The sequence below is a fragment of the Equus asinus genome, chromosome 19 (assembly GCF_041296235.1).
Source record: "Equus asinus isolate D_3611 breed Donkey chromosome 19, EquAss-T2T_v2, whole genome shotgun sequence".
Lineage (NCBI taxonomy): Eukaryota > Metazoa > Chordata > Mammalia > Perissodactyla > Equidae > Equus > Equus asinus.
The window spans coordinates 10,607,015-10,622,835 of record NC_091808.1 but is presented as its reverse complement, the minus strand read 5'-3'; the positions used below and the strand labels follow the sequence as shown (position 1 = coordinate 10,622,835).

Genomic DNA, 15,821 nt, shown 5'->3' with positions numbered 1-15,821 from the left:
CTAATCCCCCTTCAGAAGCCCATTAACATGTCACTGAGGACTTAACAGGTGTTAATAAACAGGTAATACATAAAGGAACACACCAGCAATGCACTGACATTTGTTAACAACTGTCAGTAGAGATTCAAGACCATAGCTTAAACTCTTGTGAATAAGCTTCTCTAAAAGTTGAGCTAAGCATCACTTAACTCTGCTGTAAAATACACAGTAGTAAAGGATTTAAAAATATTGGTCATATCAGAAACTAATTATGCACCAATTAAAGCCCAACTTAATATAATTATTCTACAAATCCATGAGTGAGTTAAAGATAATATAAAAATATACACAAATATAAATATCTGATTTCATTTTATTTTAGTCTGTCTTGTGGAAAAGACCTTATGCAGATTTCAATGATGTTTTTCAAATGAGGGAATGCAAAACTGTCAGGGGCATACACTCCATTCTCCTGAAGCAGCCAAAGCTACCAAAGAAATGTCCTACTTGGGGAAGCAGACAATCATCACAATCTTCTGGTCTTCAATGGAAAATTTTAAATGCACTAACTTAAGCTATTAAGTACCCTTCAACTAAATGTCTATCTATAGTAATAGATATAGGATATTCTAATACAATACTCAAATATTTAATATGAGTGTCTTCTCAGCTCTGAATTATGCTGAACAAGTATATCTATATACCATAGTTTCTCCAAACTCTTTTTGTTAAACAACACACACATACACACACACTCATCCCCACATACCCCATTTCGGGGTTGAACAGTGCTCCATGTCTCAAATCACCTGCAATCAGTGACTTAAAACACCCAAGCTAAATTGAAAGGGCTTGCTAACAGAAAAAGGAACAAATTCTCTAGTTCTTAAGGGGAAATGTAACTTATAAGACCACGTTTGGGACGGACTGCTGTAAACAGAATCCCTTTCACCAAAATGACTATGGTCACACAGGTGAATGGTGACAGACAGATATATAATCACAATATTCACTTGTGATGAAAGATAAATCTGGACAACTCATTAACAACCGTCATTATTAATAGCATGAGCTGATTTGTGCAGGTCTATTAAGTACTTAAATCTAATCAACAAGCAGCAAATTAAGTAAACTGGACTATGGGTCAACATTTCTGCCTGTATTTAATAGTATCTTTATTTAACTAATAAAAAACTGCATTTTAACAGTAGATAGTATAAGGTGGACACGTTCTTTGTGGCTACCTATTTTTTAATGAACAATAACAACAAAGTTTAAGTCAGATAACAGAAGCCAGCTATTGAAGAAATCAGTAATTTGAGCATGAATATTAACATAGGCAAAATGTCAAAGTACAAAAGCTAACATTGCTTTCATAAAACTTTCAGAAATTAATAGAGTGGAACTGGTAGGATTTGAGAGCTGGCTTTCATTACACGGAGGTCTAACAAGTAAAAGGTGAAGAAACTGTTCTATCCTTTATCACTCCCTGCCAAAGCCAAGCCAAGCCAAGCCATTCAATAAGTCAGAAGAGGCAGAATAGACTATGTCATCTTGTATTTGACTGGTCTTCATTCAGCTCTCTCCTTAACACTCAGCTCTCTCCATAATTCGATAATGTGATCTAATGAGACAATCTGATATACCAACCATAATTTCATTTTGTCAACTTTACGGATATATAAACAAAAACATGATATTTGTTTTTAACTTCAAGGTAAAATATGCTATGAATAAATTCATGATGTTTATGTTAGTCTTTTGTTAGTATTTCATTTCACACTTTAATTTTAATCTTAAAGTCTGGTCAATTTCTTTAATCTTGGACTAAGAATATTACCAAGTCATTATGCTCATGGGTCTACATTTCGTAATGGCAATTTATCTTCCTGTCTTCATATTAAAAAGCTTAAGCAATTAAGACATTAATAAATTCTAAATATCAACACACAACTGAGTTGAAAATCATTAAAAGACTTTTAAAATTGTTCTTCTATTATAAGTATTGCTGTTTGTTTTAGTTTGTCTTTGCTTAAAATAAAACATTTTAAGCTGGAAGGATCCGTATGGTATTCCGGCTCAACTGCTTCGCCATGCACAAAATTATCAAACATGAAATCTTTAGGGCCCAAAAATGCAACCTACCAGTGAGTTGCTTATTACTGCCACACGTCTCACCAGTTTGAAAGAGAAAGCATGTAAGGTTTGGCATAGTAAGTCAGGGTATTACCTGATGGGGCTAACAACTTAATTTAAATACAATCATTTAAGTATCAAAGATGGGATAAGTAGTCACAAAGGAATGGTTTAAAAAGTAGTACTAACGCATCATTAGCAATCACTCACAGTATTTATAAGCATAAAATAAAAACACTAAGCCACATTCTACAATCTCTTAGTTCTATCACATTTTAAAATTCATAAGACAATAATCATGCTTTCAGTAAAAATATTGGCAGCATTCAAAGAAAAACTGAGGGAGATAAAATGAGGGGAAAACTCCATCTTACCAAAGCTGGAACAACACTCTTGACAGGAAACCCTCCCAGTGTCTCCTCATTTCCCATGACCAATAACTGACACATTTCAATAACTGCTTGGAGTTGCTGACTTTCATCACTTGCTTGTAGTCCCTGCAGAAGCTGCTGGGCCTTAGAACCTTCACAGGGGAAAAAAGAAATCATTATTTTTAAACATTTAAGAAAATTGTTTCTAGGTACAAGGTTAGACCCTACACGGTAGCTGGCTCCTTATCTTTTCTGGATCCCAATTAAAGGGTAGGTCTATACACCAGGGTGAAGACAGGCTGCTAATAATTCAAGACAGAATTAAATCAGTTCGATTTACTCTGCCTTAAAGTGATCTCATAGTTATTTATACATTTTGTCTTCTAATTCTTATCTTTTTAAATAAGACAAGTTGATTGGTTTTTAATAGCCATGACAAAAAACAAAATCCCTAAGATTAACATATACTGTTACCTTTAACACACCTGCTTTTAAAAGTGTATATATATATATATATATATATATATGTATATATATATAGTGAGCCAAAGTTTCTGTAACAATAAAAACCTGTTAAACAATGATGCCCAGACTTCAGAGGAAATGCCTTATACCCCTAAATACTTGCATTAGAATGAATGGAATCCAAGTAACAGTGAAAGGGCAAGTAAATGAAAACAGAATAATGCATCTAACAAAAGAGAATGGAAAGAATGTAGTATTTTCTAAAAACAGCCAAAGATTGGCCTTTTCAGCTCCTCTCATTTCATGTGCAGATGCTGCTATCCCAGTTCTTTAGAGGACTTTTATGTTTAAGGCTCAATTTCATTGCCCAAACAACTGAAAAATGCTAAGACCCAACTCTCACAGGGAAGTTGTGCTGAACAAGACAAAAAAAAAGTCTACAGATGTTTCAAATTTTCATGGACACCTGTCTACTTGTAACCATGATGAACTCAATTAACACTTAACAAATTTATACCTGACGTTACTTTCAAGCCCTTTCTCTTCTTACGCCTTTTCAGGGTATTCTTTGTGTATTGGATTTTTCCACTCCCACATCATTAAGGATTGAAACGCCTAGAAATGACCTATGTTTGGAAACTATCAATAAACATGGAATTCATAGGAAAACCAAAGTTTTTTATTTCAATTAGGTTCCTGAAGGGCACAGGCCATTCAAAGTGATCCTCACAAGGCTTGTTTTCTCTATTATTTAAGACTGTGGCTAATGAGTTGCACAACTATGACTGCCTATCTTCCTTTAACATAATTAAGAATCTATCCAAAAATATACTGCAAGAAAGTCAAGCTTAGAGTGATAGCATCTTTAAAATTTTCAGCCTACATCATATCAGTTCCTGTTACAGCAGGCTTATCATTTTTGTGTTGAAATAATGTGGAAGACAAAACAAAATAAAGGAAAAGTAACTTGTGAAAACAAAAGAATCTTCAGTTGCTTCCAGATTCGTTTCGAAAGGATGAAACAGTTCATATAAAGTATGTACACCCTAATAACACAACCACCTAAAATAGGAAAAAGTGATACACATGCCATCGGATGTCTCATAAACACTGTGGCTGGCAAGTCTAAAGACAGGGACCATTTCAGCACAATCATCACTAATACCACTGAACTTCGGGGAAATTCCTAAAAAGACCTTATGCCAAACTGAAAATGACAACAAAAAGCCAAAGCCATAATTTAGTCTCTGATATATGAAGAGAAACCAGATCCTAGATGAGTTGTTTTGATTTTAAGACCATTTTATTCCCTTAAAATTACTGAGGAGCCCCAAAGCACTTTTGTTCATGTAGTTTAAATCCACTGATATCTATTAAATGCATTTGGAATTTTAAAACTTTTAAATATTTTCTGATTCATTACATATTAATATTAAAAAATCTGTGTGGAAAATGACTATATATTTAAAAAACAAAACCTTAGTGATAAGTAGCATTATTATTTTTTTGTTGCAAATTGTTTTAATGTCAGGATTAATAAAAGACAGCTGTATACTCACCTCTGCTTCTACTCTTAATCTGTAGCAGAATGTTATCTGAGATGAAGTATACCGGGGAAAAAAATAGGCCCTATTTCATCACAAAGATTATTAAAAAGATATCTTGATCAGTATAGACAATAAAATGAATAGCTTTGTTTAGCAAGGGCATCCTTATGTAAAAATGAAATTATTTTTACTAGGAGCATGTGGCAGGGAAGAACAGAACAACTGCTAGTTTGGTGCCACTGTTTCGATTCTTATTTAAGGTATTAGCAGTTTTACCCACCACAGCTTTTGTACTACCAGTTCAAAGATCAACAAAGAAGAAACGAAAAATGTTAGTAATTATTATTAGTTTTGACCTTATAGATTCAATGTAAGGGTCTCAGGAACTCCGCGGGAGTCCATGGACCACACTTTGAGAACCACTAACACAGATCAGAGGTTGGTAGCCAACATTTTCTATAAAGAACCAGAGAGTAAGTGCGGGCTTTGCAAGCCATAGGGTCTCTGATGCAACTATGCATCTCTGGCACCATGGCATGAAAGCAGACACAGATAATACGTAAATAGATAAGCATGGTTGTATTTCAATAAAACTTTATTTACGGTCAGTGAAATTTGAATTTCATTTAATTTTATAGGCACAAAATATTACTGTGTTTGAATTTTTTCTGCCATTTAAAAGTGTAAAAACCATTTTGAGTTCACAGGCTCGGGCTGCATAAAAACAAGCAGGAGTCTGGATGTGGCCCTCGGGTAGTTTGCCGACTGCTGATACAGAGGGGAAAGAGAACCCACAGTACTGCAGGGAATCACAAGAAGCTGATGCGTGCAACTGGATTGGCCCCACTGGACATCTGCTGAGTTCTGGAGCTATGAAGAGGGCTGGGGACTGAGTCACAAGTTTCAGTAACAAAGAGTAAGAATTCCTGCAGTCTCATGGTGCTCAGAAGACAAAGTCCCCGTGGAGGGAGGAGGCCTGCCTCAAACACACTCAGCCAGTGTCCCTACCCCAAGACAACCGCCCCATTTTGAAACTGCATAATGAATAAAGTCCAAGTAGACAGACACTTGCAAGGTTCTGAATCAAAACCCTGGGAGGTTCACAACAAAGAAAGAAGGATGAGCCAGAGGTGGAATGAGTCATACAAAAATTATAACTCTGTTCAAAACAAGTTAAGGCTCTGACTGGAGCAAAGTGATCAGCTTATGACCCTTCATGTTTAATACAGAAAAAGACAAAACCCTCCCTGGTAGAAAACACTACTTGAGGCTCTTCGCTTCATCTATACAAAATGTCTAAGACATCATCAAACAATTACCAGACATATGAAGAGGCAAGAATATGTGACTGATAAGAAGGAAAAAAAGACAACAAAAGCAAATCAACAACACGAAAATTAAAAGACATGTATTTTATAATGATGATTAATAAAATGAAAATAAAGGATGGACAAAATGGGTTAGAATGTAAAGAATTTCAACAAAGAATTAGAATCTATAAAAAAATCAAATAACTGGCTAGAACTGGAAAACAGTATCTAAAACCGAAAACTCATTGATGGGTTTAACAAAAGACTGAAGAAGACAGCAGGAAAAAAATTAGTGACTTTGACAATTGGTCAAGAGAAAGTTTTCAAACTGGGCAAAAAGAAAAAATACTGGGAAAAAAAAGAACAAAAATAAAATAGAGCCGGAGAGGCATGCTGGATGAAGTCCAAAGTCTGAACATGTAGGATCTTGATACGCCCCAAAGGAAGGGGAATATTTGAAGAGATAATGAGATAACAGAAACAATATGTGAAGAGATAACGACCAAGAATTTTGCAAAACTGATGAAGGTATCAACTTACAGATTCAAAGGCTCAGTGAAACCGACACAAATTAAAAATGAAAGAAAAGATCACATAGGCCTAATACAGTCAAACTATCAAAAATTAGTAATAATTTGAAAAAGCACATCTTAAAAGAGGCCGGGGAAAAAAGACGGTGCCTTGAGAGGGCAACCGTAAGACTTTTAAACAGAAACTATGGAAACCAGAAGACATTACAAAGTGCTGAGGATTTTACACCTGGGGAAAATATCTTTTAAAAATTAAGGCAGGGGTCGGCCTGATGGCACAGCGGTTAAGTACCCATGTTCTGCTTCGGTGGCCTGGGGTTTACCGGCTCAGATCCTGGATGCAGACATGGCACCACTTGGCAAGCCATGCTGTGGCAGGCATCCCACATATAAAGTACAGGAAGATGGGCACGGATGTTAGGTCAGGGCCAGTCTTCCTCAGCAAAGAGAGGAAGATTGGCAGCAGATGTTAGCTCAGGGCTAACCTTCCTCAAAATAAATAAATAAAAATTAAGGCAAATCACGGGCCAGCCCGATGGCATAGTGGTTAGGTGCATGCACTCAGCTTCAGCAGCCAGGGGTTCATGGCTTTGGATCACGAGTGTGGACCTACACCCCACTCAGCAAGCCATGTTGTGGCGGTGTCCCACATACAAAATAGGGGAAGATTGGCACAGATGTACGCTCAGGGCCAATCTTCCTCACGAAAAAATAAATAAATAAAAAAATTTTTTTTAAAGGTTAAGGCAAATCAAGGATTTTCAAAAGCAGTCCTTCACTATATGGAAAAAAAGTTCTTCAGGCTGAAGGGGAACAATCCCTGATAGAATAAAGGAACCACAGGAAGGAATTAAGAGCACTGGAAATGGTATATTTGTGGGCAAACATAAAAGAACATGGATGTTCTAAAACAATTATGTCTTACTGTGTTTATAACACACATTTAAGTAAAACAAACTAAAACAATAGCATATATGATGGCAGGAGATAAAAAGAGTTAACTTGTAAGGTTCTTGCACTGTTTGGGATATGATAAAATATTAATAAAAGGTAGGCTATAATAAACCAAGGGTATGCATTATAATCTCTAGGGTAACCACTGAAAGAAGTATACAAGAATATATAACTAAAAACCTTAGCAGCAGAAGAAAAAATGATGCCATCTTGTTGTGATACATGATGTGGAAATGCAAAATGGTCCACCTCTAAAAGAGGCTGGTTTACAACATCTGCCAAAATGTTGTATGCATTTACCTTTTTATACCTCCCTTCTAGAAATCCCTCTTCTAGAAATCTACTCTAAAGATAACACAGCAAAAAACAGGAAAGCAGTATTTCATTGCAGCACAACCGAGACTAGAAGAAACCACAACGAAGAAAATACAACTATGTACCGGGGGGCTTTGGGGAGAAAAAAAAAAGAAAATCTTTAAAAAAAAAAAACATTTACTACCCATATCAAGAATGGCAGTGTGTGTGGAGTAGATAATGCTGATGTTTTTATTTTCTGAAGTAAATAACAGATGGACAAGCCATAAAATTAACAAAGGTTATTTGTGTGGGAGGACGACACAGAGTAAAGAGATAGAAGAAAAGACTTCTCTAAATATACCTTATTTGTAGACAAACTTTTAGAATCATGCAAATGTCACATAATTATAAGATAAAATTAAATTTGAAAAGCAATCTTTAAAATTTAAAAGCAAAATGAAGCAAATGGGCCAAACCAGGTTGGTGGCATGAACAAAGAGAAAAATTACTTCAAATGACTTTAAAATATAAAATTTGACCACAAAGTGAGACATATCTGAAGAACAGAAAAAGAACTGTTAAAAAAATCAAAACTTTTTCAAAGTACTACTTTTGATGTTAAGTTGGAATTTTGTACTATAGGATAAAGCAAAGAAACGATTAAGTTATTATCATCGGGAACTAGAACTTTGGGTAAGAGAGAAAGGAGACACAAGATAAATAAAGATAATTAAAAGTCCTGCAGCCCTCATTTTGAATTGGCAGTATCAGTATGAACTCATGATTTTAGTTTTAAAAGATAAAATACAATTATTTCCTAGGTTTCTCCTTTAAAAATGTCTAACAACAATCATCAACCCAGTAGCAATGAACACACCTAGAGCCTAGACTGTGGGCTCTAAATACCATTTCATACAAAAGAAAGCAGGGGTCTCTGAGGAAATGCCTGATTTCAGGTATTGGGCGGGGCGGGGAGGGACTGAGCTTGACACACCAGAAAGCAAGGAAGTTATCAAAAACTACTGAGATCATTATCAAAAAGATTCAGAAGCCATCTCAAAATGATCTCATCATCCAAAGACTGGGCAGTTTAATCAACAAAAATCACTGAAATGTCTGAAACCAGTCTCAACTCACTTGACAATGATACTTCAACAACAACAACAACGGCACTTTGGACGATGCAAAAAACAACTATTTTGAAAACTGGTAAATAAAGAGGAGAAAATAATTTTTCCCACACCAACTATTCTCCTGGGTAACTAAACAGAAAGGAGAGATATTCTTTATACAAGTATATTTCCACTAACCTACTTCTTCTTTTACTTCTGATAAATGAACACTGATCATTAAGTATGGAGTATTGTCATTTCGTAATCCCTGTTACCTAGGCACTGAGTTTTGAAGGCTTAAGAGACAATTAGACTTTATGCGCTGCCTACTACTACCACTTTTGCACAGTCTTTCCTCACCAGGGGAAGAAAATAAAGAATCAAACTCTAATCTGAAAAAGCCTCTAGATCCAACTACCAGTTTACAAGAAATATGCTCATGACATATGAGACAACAGAAATCTGACACTGAAGGACTATCTACTATTAAGCCTTGACACTAAATGGATATCTATTATTGAGAAATTACCGGTTTATTTTTTAGGTACAATAATAGCAGTGTGTGTGTGTGTGTGTGTGTGTGTGTGTGTGTGTGTGTGTGTGTGTGTGTGTGTGTGTGTGTGTGTGTGTGTGTGTGTGTTAAGGGGCATTATCTTGAGCTACATGATGTAATGCTTATAGATAAAATTGTATAATGTCTGGGATTCATTTCAAACTACTACGAGAGGAGGGATGTGAGTGAGGGTAAAGATAAAGATTGGCCATGAAGTAGGTATTGCTGAAGCTGGGTCAAGGGCATGGAAGGGTGGAACACTGTTTTCTACCCTGGTTCTAGTCTACAGTTTACATTAATTTCATGTGCAACAGTCAACTCTTAATATGGATTTGAGATGTTTTAATGGTAATACCCCTAGGCAGCACTGCAAAAACTTTTCTTCCCAGCCTTCTCCCCAGAAATAAATGAAGTGGTAAAAGAAACAAAATCAAATTTCTCTTAAAAAAAAAAAACTGATGGCAACGTATACACCAGATTGTGATCCTGATTCAAATAAACAAAATTTTGAAATGGGCTTATGAGAGGGCTGGAACATTGGAACTCTGAACAGATACGGACTGATAATGATGGGTTCACGGAGGCTATTATACTACTATGCTCTCAAATTTTGCGTATGTCTGATCTTTTTCATGAAGATCACTTCATTCCCCTTTTCTAAATCCTTCCGTGGTTCCTGATTACAGTTAAGTTAAATCCCACACTTGCTGCCGGCCTGCCAAGGTCCTACACGACCTGGCAAGTGCCTACACCTCTCAGATTTTGTCTTCTAACACTTTCCCTTCACTCTTCCCACAGGCTCCTCTTGCTGCCTATTTCTCAAACATGCCAAGCCCATTTCCACGGCCGGTGATGCACTTCCTCTTGCCATCAGACCTGTGCAGAGCTGATTTCCTCACTTCATTTAGGTCTCCATAAAGTCACTGGACTGTGCCTCAGAGAGGGTTTCTCTAACCAGCCTATCTATACCTCCCCGCCCCCCCCAGCCAACCTACATCCTTACTCTGCTCTGTTTTCCTTCGCTGCACTGACACTACCTGAAATTTTACTATGCGATAATTGTTTTGTTTGTGGCCGGGTGGTCCTCTAGTATGGAAGCTCCACGTGGGAAAAAATTCTGCTTACTATCCTGTTTATGACTCAGTTCAATCCCAGCACCTAATAAATGACACTAAATAAAAATCCAGTCGAGGGTTCACGAGAACTTCGAGACAGGGCATGTTTTATCTGAGAGCTGAGTGTGGGGGCAGCAAAAGTAAAACAAAAACAAGAATACTAGCTGCTTCTTACGTTTCCTGTCAAATGTAAAATGCCAGAACTTGAAAAAGCCTCAAGTACAAGTACACATAAGTGATCACACATACGCACATTGTACTATTTCAAAAAAAAGCACATATTAGTAAGGTCAAAGTTAAAAGGCTTCAGTAACACTTTAGGAATTTTGAAATTAATCAAGACTGAAGTCTACGAATAGCCCACTAATTCTCTGGAAACATTATTGATGAAGTTACTTAGAAAGACTTAAATGTAAATTTTCCTTAAGGAAGCTAAAGACAGTATTCTATACCACAAACAATTTAAATGGATTTGTAATTATGCACAAGTTATTCTTAGTTACAAATTGAGACTGCAAGAGTCACTATTGTGTGTACCACATATGACAAGATCTCTGGATTATAACAGATTAATTTGATTACTTGAGTCTAGCGACTGGTAATTCTGCTGAGAAATCTTTCTTCTCAGACTCATCTGAGGATTGACTGTCTAATGGGTTAAACTGTACTATACCATAAAAAACTCAAGATTCAAATCTATGCGAATCATGCAATCAGATACAATAATAATCAATGTCATCATCTGAGGTTCTTCACTCTTTTATTATAGTTGTGGTTTTCTAATGACTCCAATTCAGTAATCAAAAATAAGAGTGCAGAAGAAAATCTTAGAGCTGCTGTATTTAAGGCAAGAATGTGCACAAACCTTATTTTTTTAAAAACAGGTTAAATTAAAGTTCACGAAAATTTTCTTCCATGAAAACTTACTTACCTCAATAGTTAAACAGTAAAAACAGCACTCAACTAATTATTAAGGGTTTGCAGGGAGGACAAATTTAAAAGTATTCACTTACTAGCTCCACTTCCAATTGTTCTATGGAAAAGCTGTGACATCCGAGGACCAAGAGGGCCAAACAGGTGAGGAGGAAGACCCCTGGCCTCTAACAGAGCTAAAGGAAAAAGAAGGGCAGGAGTAGTTGTTACTGTAACTGATCTTATCTAAAAATCTCAAGCAACTGATTCACCTCACATAACAGACTTAGGCAACGTTACTCTCCATTTTGAATTTAAGAGAAATGTAACTAATGTAAGTCATCGCACCCATACGCCAGCTCCAAGGCAGCTCAAGGTTTTATGGAGATATTAAATATCAGCGCCAGAGGGAACTTGTGTAAGTGGTCCAGGAGAACTCAAAGCAAATACTTTATTTGGAAGAAATTATATGTTAAGCACCCTTGTGTTGTTTTCTCTGATATTATTTCCCAATCAGATATTGGTCATGAGGTCCTCTAAAAACCTATGAAAAATTACTTTTATCAATTCCAAAAAGTGAAAAAGACTGTGTTCATGAGATTTCTAGTCAAACAGAGACTGTTATAAGTTCCTTCAGGAACTTTAAAAGCAATCTGAAACTGATTTATAAATAATATGTTTCTTGTGAGTCTCTCATTGGGGATCTATTATATAAATCAACCATCTGAAAACAATAAATATACATACGCATATGCTTGTAAAGAAGTGTATACACAATACAAGGCTGCTTTTTAAAAAGCACTTACAACATTAAAATATCTGGAGTTTATGTATATACTTTACATTCATTTTGAAATAGGTGATCAAGAACACAAAACAACAAAAAAACACCCTACTAGGTGCATTACGTTATTAGGTACCAGAGAACAATATATTAAGCAACCCCTTTTTCAAGATCTTCCTTAATTTATTACCAGGTACACATGCAATCATAATGAGGAAAATTTTTAAACATAAAAAATAAATATATAAGATTTTGTCTAAAACAGTAAAAATGAAGAGCCAGGCACATCATCTACCAATTCCTAATCATCAGATCACCACTAAATAAGAAGCTTTTTCGCAGTGCAAGCATTGCTAGGTTATGTTCAAATAGGCTTATCTGAATTAATTTCAACAAAGAAAAGCAGTAACAGGGAGCCCATGCTAATGATTTCTTGAAAGCTCATAATCGTCTTTACCTTGTAATCGTCCCATCTCGGAATCATCTGATTCACTCTCCCCAGAGGTGGTCATGCCCACAGCCCCTGCAACAGAACTAGAGGCTTCAAAGGGGGGGAAAAAGGGAGGTGAGGGTTAGGAGAGAACATTTAAACTCATTATGTCTGGTTTATCTTAAAAAAGAAAAAGAGTTTTACAGACAATGCAAATTTACAGTGAATAAAGGCAATTAAACGTGTGCCCATTGCACATTCAGCTGTTCTTCTGGACTGCATCCTGGAGCTTTTATGAAAAGAGTCTGGTTCAACTATCTTAGTATAAAACAAGCATAAAAACACCACCTTTGCATTTATTCATACACAGCTTTGAGAAATTCCTCCTGTCTTTGAAACTGTTCCCAAATTAAGTCTTATCCTGAACTTTTCTACCAAAAGTCTATGGAAATAACACTGCTAAAACCACTGCGATATTTAATAGATGATTAATTAGTCAGAAACCTAACAGAATGCAAAGTTGACATTTGGGGGAAATGTCCCAGGTCGACGTGTCCCTTCTTCAATCCGCCTTAGGCCTGAATGATAGTCTTCATACGATCATTTCTCTCTTAATTTCAAGAGTGTGCAAAGATTATCATCTTTCATTTCCAAGACAAAATATTGAAGATACACATTACAACTAACAGATGACTGCAAAACCCACTGAAGTACAAAGGAGAGGGCAGCTAAGGTGTCAAAGCCAGTACAGAATGAAGAGTTCAGATTCAGAAAGTTCTACTCCCCAAAATGCTAACCTGAGCAACACTTCAGTCTAAACAAACAGAGGTTGATTCTATTACACATCTGACCAGGAGACCAAACTCTATTCCTGCAAATCTAGCAGTTTGCCAGTTCCTCTTCTCTGTGTCTGTTGAATCCTAAAGCATTTTTTTACACTTACGATCTTACGATTAACCTATGTATGACCACATCATCCACAATACTTTAAGCCCTGAACACTGGACAGATAATGACAGAACGCAAGCCAGGAAGAATATTTTTGTCATTACTGTTAAAAGAGGCAAGGGGATAACATACAGCAACTTAAAAAGCTTTTCTGAAGAAAAAGATGCTAATGCTAATATACCAGCCACCAACTCTGTATTTTTATAAAACTTTTCTTCACATCTCATTAAGTATTTTCTATCATTTCACTGGAATTTAAAAACAATTCATAGAAAAATGTATGCTTTAGAACAGGAGTCAGCAAACTAGGGCCCGCAGGCCAAATCCAGTCCAACACACATCATTTTATGAATAAAATTTTATTGAAATATAGGTGAACTCATTCATTTGCTACTCTAACGCAACAACAGAGCCTGTATAAAGCCTAAAACATCCACTATTTGGCCCTTTACAGACAGCGTTAGCAACCCCACGGTTATGAGTTACAGGTTAACCAGAAATGCTAATACTAAAGGGTATCAGAGTTTAGCAAAATCCACACTGCTGGTGAAGAAAAAGGAGATAACCAATAACTGCAGTCTATAACGCTACTTACAGGTGGTGTTTATTAAATGCTTCCTATATGCAGGCTGCGTCTACGTGTTTCTTCACAACCACACAAAGAGGTATTATAATCAGGCACATGAGGAAACTGAGGCTCTGTGTCTCTGAATGTACTTGAGATTGAACGTGTACTTGATCTGAGATTTGAACCCTGGCAGTCTGACTTCATAGGTTGTACTCTTACAAACTGTACTCTATCAGCTCCTTAAACATATTCCTCAGTACTAATTTTTAATTCAAGTACAGCTGCTTCTTCACATTATATAGAACCCGCTAACAACTACTGTTATTAGGTCCCAATTACGACTGAATTTGTTAAAGTGGCTCTTAAACTTGCTTTAAAACTCTTCCAATTATGTGGAAAGCAAACACAAAGTTTTGACAAATGAAATAGATCGTTTTTTAAAGCACACTCCACAATCATACATTTTTTAAGAAAAGAAAAATTCACTTGTTAAGGTAATGCTTGTTTTTTAAGTTTATCAGAGGGTCTACTGGTTTTACTTTAAAACATCCTACAGATCTACAACCTATGATTTTTAAAACTTTAACTTACTTCTTAAACATATTATTCTAATGACTTAATAATGAATAATGAGCATCTCAAACTACACTGTCACAAAGACAGTAAGCAAGACATAAAACTTGTAAAAGTACATAATTAAAAGAGCTGCTAAGACTGTTATGGTAGGATCCCGTCTTAAGGGAGCCACAGAACCACTACAAGAAGGGGCAGGGATTTTCCCATTTTTAATGGAGGTGGTGTGCCTGTTTTGACAGAAATCAGCTACTGGACCCAAAGAAAAGGATTCTTTGCCAGTCCTGTGGTGGCAAAGCTCCCTGCATATAAGTTTTACAAACTTAGATACACCAAACTAGCCTAGCCTGTAGGTGGCTGTTTGCAAAGTCCTGCAGGTAAAGAAATGTAATCAATCAATAGGAGTTAATGACAATGTTCTTCAGTCAAGGTGTCAAACCTCCTTAGGGAACATCCATAAGCTCTGTCCCCGGATACACATATAAAAGTAAGACTATCAAGCAGAGAAAATCCAATGCCAGATTCTAAGAGGTGTCAATCTTTGTTTAAACCAGTATCTCTCTCATCTAGTTTTAGCATATCTCCACAGCACCATCTAGTTTCCAATATAGTTGAATGAAAACAATGAAGGAAATATTGATTAAATTAGAACAGAAGAATTTTACTGGGGAGCTCCAAGTTTTTAGACTTTAACCAAGCCAGCCTCTTACATAGAAAGCAAAGATAAAGTATCAGAAAGCTGATAAAACAATTTTTACTTGACAGGAACCACTAAGGGTTTATCAGATACCTAAGTATTGAAGGCAACAGAAAGATTTCTCTAGTGTCATGAAAACTTTTGAGCAAGGCCAGGAGAATGGTTGTCAGGAATGTAATTATGCCTTATATGGGCCCTGGCATCAGGTGATACGGTAACAATCTAATTTGTAGTGGTATTAAACACAAGTAATTAGGGAGAGAAAAATTTACAAAACTGGGCTTTCTTTTTATAATCTGACCCTATTCATTTCTGGTGAAATTAAGATGGCCAGAGCAAAATGTAGGTGCCGGAACATTTTTTTCTTACCATTTGATTGTTTTGCAGGTGTGAAGAATACTTGATTCTCCATTTTAGTATCTCCAGTATTTGCAAACCTTTATCACCATGATAAAGGGATGCACAGCTCTGATGAAGTCCAAAACTAAATCCCTGACTCTTGGGACAACGTGGGAATCACTTAACTTTCAACTTTAAGAG

The 15,821-nt window shown here is 36.2% G+C and overlaps 1 protein-coding gene across 45 annotated transcripts in view; it reads right to left on the bottom strand.

The window, feature by feature from the left end:
- Nucleotides 1-15,821, bottom strand: part of TRIP12 (thyroid hormone receptor interactor 12) — a 140,497-nt gene that overhangs the window by 44,961 nt on the left and 79,715 nt on the right. For 33 of the 45 annotated variants that reach the window (XM_070489520.1, XM_014835990.3, XM_070489518.1 and 30 more), the window contains 3 exons: nt 12,523-12,606; nt 11,383-11,478; nt 2,490-2,638 (listed from right to left, as the gene is read on the bottom strand). In XM_070489520.1, coding sequence (XP_070345621.1) covers nt 2,490-2,638; nt 11,383-11,478; nt 12,523-12,606 — 329 coding nt within the window. The remainder of the gene's footprint in view (nt 1-2,489; nt 2,639-11,382; nt 11,479-12,522; nt 12,607-15,821) is intronic. The other 12 variants (XM_070489523.1, XM_070489506.1, XM_014835997.3 and 9 more) reach the window with 1 other exon arrangement.